Genomic DNA, 6,990 nt, shown 5'->3' with positions numbered 1-6,990 from the left:
TACAGAGCAAGGCCTGCTTAAAAAAAAAAAAAAAAAAAAAAAAGACCTCCAAGTTGTTTAGGTTACAGCCCCTCTTTGTCTCTGTTATGTGTTGTATGTTTGCTGTATGTTTGCCCTTCCAGTCCATGTGCACACCACGTCTGTTTACGCTCAGCTCACATCCTCATCCCAAGATTTAACAGGCACACGATGTACACAGCCTGCTTTTCCTCACAGCAGGGCATGCTGTGCCCGTGGAGTCCTTAGCAAGCCGATTCCTAGAAGAGATGGAACAATGGTATCATTTATTTCTTCCTTCTTCCGGTGGCCTGTTGGCGGCGTCTGGGTTTCTCCTCGTCTGGCAGCAGCTTAGTGTCTGTCTGCCACAGCCTGCTCTCTCCACTCCTCTGGAGAGAATTAGAATCCCCCTTTGACCACAGCCCCATAAAAAGTAGGAAATCAGGCCGGGCGGTGGTGGCGCACGCCTTTGATCCCAGTACTCAGGAGGCAGAGGCAGACGGATCTCTGGGAGTTCGAGGCCAGCCTGGTCTACAGAGCTAGTTCCAGGACAGGCACCAAAGCTACAGAGAAACCCTGTCTTGAAAAACCAAAAAAAAAAAGTAGGAAATCAGGATAAGTAAAGCATCTCATTGTTTTACGTGTGTATCTTCAATTTTTGTGGGGTTTTCCCCATTCTATTTTGTTATATTTTTATTATACTTCTGATTTATCTACTAGGTATCAAGCCCAGGCCTTGTGCATGCCAGTCAAGCAATCTGCCTCTGAGCTACATCCCCAGCCCTGCTGATGAAAATGTGATTCATCATGAATGATCTGGGGAAAGCCTTCCATGCTGGCGGCGGTGATGCCTATGATCCCAGCACTCAGAAGGCCCAGGCAGGAAAGTCAGGAGTTCAAGACCAGCCATAGTCAAAAAGTTTAGTGACGGTAACGGGACCTCAGCTAGCTTTTCCCTGTGGTTACATCGGTGTGGTTCTGCTCCCTAACACACGCCTGCACACGCTGTCAGATCTACGTGGTTAGTGATTACAATGGCATTCGGAAGCCTACTGCAAAAATACACTAATTATGAAGAAATAGCCTTAGCACAGAATCTCACCACATGGACCACTTGAATGAACTGTTACAAACCCTGTGTCCTGCTGCTGTGTATCTTCTGGGCCCTGGGGCAGCCTTCTTCACTTGGCCTCTTCAGACTCCACTAAAGCAGCTGCCTCCTTTGGAGGAAACCAGACTTGCATTTCAGCCTCTGAGGCTTTTCTTTTAGCTCTTGCTTTAGCAAAACCTTGTGGGCAGAGCCTTCCTCAATCTCCATGTCTGAAAGGGATCCTGGCTCAGCTGCTGTCCAGAACCATGGCTGAGCTGGACCTAGAACTTTCGGTGTTTGGTTTTGCTTTTGAGGCAGGGTCTCACTGTGTAGCCCAGGCCAAAATCCTTCTGCCTCAGCCTCTCTCGTGCTGGAATCACAGATAAATAAGCCAAACCTGGTTCCTGCAACCTTTTTTTAGAGAAGTTTCTCACATCTCCTAAACAGCCACAGTCTGGTCCTCCTTGGAGAAGGGTCCGCCGCACACCACTGGCCACTGCTGTCTGTTGTCTTCCCCTTCTATGTTGCTCCGTGCAGCTGGGGCTCAGTTTGGTTTGTCTTGATAAAAGTCCATGTGTTTTTGATCTTGGTATACATTGATTTGTTTGTTTTCCATCCTCTTGGAAACCTAGCCACAGGAACTAGGAACGGCTCAGTGGTTATGTACTTGGTGAGTAAGCACGAGGACTGGAACTTGAATCCCCAGTTCCAGTGGATGTGGTAGCCAGATACAGGGGATCCCCAGAACAAGCTAGCTATGGAGCTTGGCTGTGTCAGTGAACTCTGCCTCAAGGAATAAGGTCGATGGGCCATCAAGAATAATTTCTGAGGTCATCCTTGGACCTCAGAGTCCACATGCACACAGATGTGTGCATTTCCACACACACATAGGTAATCTTTACACACATAAAATAAAACCATGTGTACACACATGAAAGATGAAAAAACACAAACTCCAGCCTTTGTTCCTTTAAATGCTGTTCCTCTTTCTTTCTTGTCCCTTTGTACCTCGCCGTGGTAGAGTGTGTGTTTCTGTCACTTTCCAGGGCCTTCTAGAGTGGCTATTGAGTTCCTAGGGGGCCATCAGCTGCCACCTCATCTTCATTCCTTCGCTTTACTTCTTCTTCTGTGAGTTCAAGGCCAGCCTGGTCTACACAGAGGAAGTTCCAGGTGTCTCTGGTAATCATTGTCCTTATGTGAGATTGGGTGTCACGGCACATGGGAGGCCACAGGAGATGGATAGCTCTGTGTCACCCTGGCCTACAGAGCAAGGCCTGCTTAAAAAAAAAAAAAAACAAAAAGACCTCCAAGTTGTTTAGGTTAACCTAAAACAAATCAAGTTAAATGAATAAATCAAATTGTTCTTTTGCTTTTAAGATCATTCCTCCGTGGAAGAGCACAGAACCGTCTGTTACAGCCCTAGCTTTAAGATCATTCCTCCGTGAGAGAGCACAGAACCGTCTGTTACAGCCCTAGCTTTAAGGTCATTCCTCCGTGAGAGAGCACAGAACCATCTTTTACAGCCCTAGCTTTAAGTTAATGCACATAATTAATTAATTTTCCCTGTTAGGTTCTAATTTTATTTTATATGTATGGTGTTCAGGCTGCATTTATGTCTCTGTACCATATATGTTCCTGGTGCCAGAGGAGGCCAAAAGAGGGTGTTGGATTCACCAGAATTAGCGTTATACGTGGTTGTGAGCCACTGTGTGGGTGCTGGGACCCGAACACAGGGCCTCCTTAAGAGCAACAAGTGCTCCAAACAGCTGAGCTCTCTCTCTAGCCCCATCCACCCCCATTTTTTTTTAAAAAAAAATGGGATTTGCTGTGTTGTCCAGGCTGGCCTCCTCCTCAGCATCCAGAGCATCAGGGACTGCTGGGGGTGTGGTGTGGTGTGTGTGTGAGTGTGTGGTGTGGGGGGAGGAGTGTGTGTGTGCTGTGTATGTGTGTGGTGTTGGGGGTGTGGTGTGTGTATGTGTGTGTGTATGTGTGGTGTGTATGTGTGGTGTGTATGTGTGTGTATGTGTGGTATGTGGTGTGTGTGTGGTGTGTATGTGTGTGTGTGCATGTGTGTCCTGTATAGGCAGATACGTACTTTGATGCACTGCCCCGAGGCCAGTTTTAGTGACTGTTGGTAAAAATGAATCCCTCTTGCTGTCTGTGCAGCTGTCTGCAGGTTGGTGTTGCAGGTTAGGATTAGGCTGGGAAACCGCGTGTGTTGCTGGGCTCTGCTGGGGTGGTGTGGCACCTCTCACGCCTCACCTGTACTCCCCAGTTCTCGAGAGTAGAAATTGCTTTGGTTTTGAAAAGTCGTTTGCTGTTCTTGTGTTCAAGAAATCCTGTATGATGTACATGGGGAACAACCCTTTCCTGATCCTGTTTCCAGGGAAACTGACTCCTTGCCCACTTCCTCCCACCTCTGAGTCCCGGGACCCCCGTGAGGTGCCTTTGGACCGTGACCTACCTTTGGGACAGCTGCAGCCCCACTCAACAGCTCAGGTAACTTCTTTTTTTTTTTTTTAAATCGATTGAAATTTTGGAGTTCTTTTATTTTTTTTAAACATTTATTTATTATGTATACAATATTCTGTCTGTGTATGCCTATAGGCCAGTAGAGGGCACCAGACCTTATTTCAGATGGTTGTGAGCCACCATGTGGTTGCTGGGAATTGAACTCAGGACCTTTGGAAGAGCAGGCAATGCTCTTAACCACTGAGCCATCTCTCCAGCCCCTCAGGTAACTTCTTCACCTCAGAAATCTGCGTTAACATTTTCCTAAGTGCCAAATATAGGTTCCCGTTAGACAAACTGCAGAAGGCACAGGGAGAGCCTCGTCTCCAGCGCCCACCGTGGTGCATCACGCTCACACTCTTCCAGCTCCTTTGCTTTTTATTTGTTTTGCTTTTTGGAGACAGAGTCTCACTGTGTAGCCCAGGCTATCTTGAACCCCGGGTTTCCTGCTCAGCCTCCTAAGAACAGGAATTACACAAGTACCCGACCGTCCCTGGCTCCTGGATTTGTTTATGGCTTTAAACAATTAATCATACATATGATGTACTATAGCTTTACCCATATGGCTATCATATTTTTACTTTGTTTTGTTGGTTTGTTTCTTTGTTTTCCAGACAGGGTTTCTCTTTGTAGCAGCCTTGGATTTGTTCTCTGGACCAGGATGGCCACTGCCTCCTGAGTGCTGGGATTAAAGGTGCGCATCACACTGCCTGCCTGTTACTATATTTTTCATATTTACCAATATAATTTTATTTAGTTTATTTCGTGACATGGTTTCTCTGTGTAACAGTTCTGACTGTCCTGGAACTAGCTCTTGTAGACCAGGCTGGCCTCAAACTGCACCACTGCCTGGCTCAATATAAATTTTTAAATTTAATTTTTAATAAAAAATGTCTTGGGACTGGAGAGATTACTTGGGAGTTATGTTGCCTTCCAGACAATCTCAGTTTGTCTCCCTGTGCCTCTGTCAGGTAGTTTATAGCCTCGGTAACCACAGCTCCAGGGGATCTATCTTAGCTTGCTTTCTATTGAAACCAAAGCATCTTGGGGAGAAAAGCGTTTAATTGGTTTACCCAATCATATCCATCATGAAGGGAAGTCAAGGCAGAAACCCAGAGGCAGAAACTGATACCAGACACGGTAGTGATACATGCCTTTAATGCCAGCACTAGGGAGGCAGAGGCAGGCGGATCTCTGTGAGTTTGAGGCCAGCCTGGTCTACAAGAGCTAGTTCCAGGACAGGAACCAAAAAAGCTATGGAGAAACCCTGTCTCAAAAAAACCAAAAAAAAAACCAAAAAACAAAAAACACCCAAGTCTCAGTGTTTAAAATGTAAATGCTTCAGCTAGGCTTGTAGAGAACATCTTTAGTCTTTAATCCCATCACTCAGGAGGCAGAGGCAGAGGCAGGTGGCTCTCTGTAGTAGGAGACCACTTGTTTGTTTCCCAGCTGCCCAGCCCCGAAATAACCACACAGAATGCTTGTACCATTAGCTCTAATTTCTTATTGGCTAACTCCTACATCTTAATTTAACCAATTTCCATTATTTTATATTTTACCATGAGGGGGGCAAGGTTCCAACATGTCTGTCTGTGGCAGCAGCTCCATGGCTTAACTCTGCCTTCTTTCTCCCAGCATTCAGTTTAGTTTTCCCCACCTAGATCTGCTCTACCCTATCACAGGCCCAGATCAGCTTCTTTATTAACCAGTGGTGTTCCTTCTGTTGTTATTCCTAACAACATGATGTTTCTAGAGAACTAAAGGTGCATAACAACTATTTCTGTGGTTTAAGGAGGAGGCAGTCGGCCACCAGAGAGTTCTCAGCTCTCCTAGGGATTCGGATCCTGAACTTTATTTGGCCCTACATGTAAATTGGAGTCTGAAGTTGGAATGGCCGCGCTTAGCTGCCTGCTCCCTGTGGCCGTCCCACAGCCCCAGCATCTCTGATAGTGACCTCTTCTGGCCTCTCTTGACAGACTCTGAGCCTGTTTCAGGTCGTCAGGCCTCAGCGGCTCCTCTGACAGCTCCAGCCCTAAAGCTTTCATTGCGATTGAGGCAGCAATTCACCAATGGCTTCCCCGCCCTCTCACAGGGTCAAGCCTCGTCAACACTCCATGACCCCTTTAATCCTGCAGCTTCGTGCTGCCCAAACCAGTCCTATGTGGGAGATTTTTACACATTACCAAGTTTGCTGCCAGCTTAAGATGCAGCCTTGGCCGCTGAGCCTGAGCCATCGCGTCTGTTTGCTAGCCCCAAGGAAACAACTTCCCAAAAGATCAGGGTTTCTCCGTGTAGCCCTGCCTGGCCTAGAACCACTCTGTAGACCAGGCTGGCCTTGAACTCAGAGATCTGTGTGCCTCTGCCACCTGAGTGCAGGGACAGGACCACGGCCTGGTATTGGTCTCTTCATCACAGCTGATTTTTCTGCCCTATCTAGCCAGTATTGGTTTTCCAAATAAAGCAAAGGTTTTTACCTCAGAGGCACTGATCTCTTCTTAATCATAGCTGCTCCTAAGCCCCAACTAAAGAAAAAACAGAGATTCTTAATTCAAAGAATCGCATGAATGTCCCTGGTAGTCTTTGAAGGACTCTCAGATTTCCAAACCTCTGTCATTGCTCTGAGCATGCCTACTTCCCAAGTTCCCACAGCAGCTCCTTAAGCTCTGAGTACTCAAAGGCTTTTCCAGCCCAAAGTTCCAAACCCCTTCCACAGTTATCTCAAAGCAACATGGTGAGGCCTGTTACAGTAATAGCACTGTCCCGGCACTAAGTTCTGCCAGTTTGCTTTCTATTGCTGTGATAAACCATGACAGAAAGTAAGTTGGAGAGGAAAAGGTTTATTTGACTTTCATGTCTCAATCACAGTCTTTCACAAAAGAAGGAAATTGGGATAGGAACCTGGAGCTAGAAACTGCAGGAGGGAGCAGGGCAGTGGTGGTGCACACCTTTAAACCCAGCACTCGGGAGGCAGAGGCAGGTGGATCTCTGTGAGTCTGAGGCCAGGTTGGTCTGCAGAGCGAGTTCCAGGACTGCCTATCTACACACAGGAACCCTGTCTCTGAAAACAAAAGATAAGAAAGAAAGAAAGAAAGAAAGAAAGGAAAAGAAAAAGAAACTGAAGCAGAGGCTGTGGAGAAACGCTGATTGTTTAGTTTGTTCCCAGACCTTACTCAGTGTTCTTTCACGTTCTTCTGTCAGAGGTGGCGCTCTCCACAGTGGGCTGCCCCCCCCATCAACCATTAATTAAAGAAAAGAAACCCTCAGCTGTTTCTACAGGCCGGACTAATGGAGGAGGTGTTTTCTATAGGCCAGTCTAATGGAGGAGGTGTTTTCTATAGGCCAGTCTAATGGAGGCGTTTTCTATAGGCCAGTCTAAGGGAGGCGTTTTCTAT

At 46.8% G+C, this 6,990-nt stretch overlaps 1 protein-coding gene across 6 annotated transcripts in view; it reads left to right on the top strand.

The window, feature by feature from the left end:
• Ccdc57 (coiled-coil domain containing 57) overlaps window positions 1-6,990 on the top strand; it is a 94,865-nt gene that overhangs the window by 54,838 nt on the left and 33,037 nt on the right. For all 6 annotated transcript variants that reach the window (XM_026780252.1, XM_026780250.1, XM_013347578.2 and 3 more), the window contains one exon: window positions 3,474-3,586. In XM_026780252.1, coding sequence (XP_026636053.1) covers window positions 3,474-3,586 — 113 coding nt within the window. The remainder of the gene's footprint in view (window positions 1-3,473; window positions 3,587-6,990) is intronic.

This window comes from Microtus ochrogaster, chromosome 7 (genome assembly GCF_000317375.1).
Source record: "Microtus ochrogaster isolate Prairie Vole_2 chromosome 7, MicOch1.0, whole genome shotgun sequence".
In the NCBI taxonomy this organism is placed as follows: Eukaryota; Metazoa; Chordata; class Mammalia; order Rodentia; family Cricetidae; genus Microtus; species Microtus ochrogaster.
This window is presented reverse-complemented; position numbering and strand designations above follow the sequence as displayed.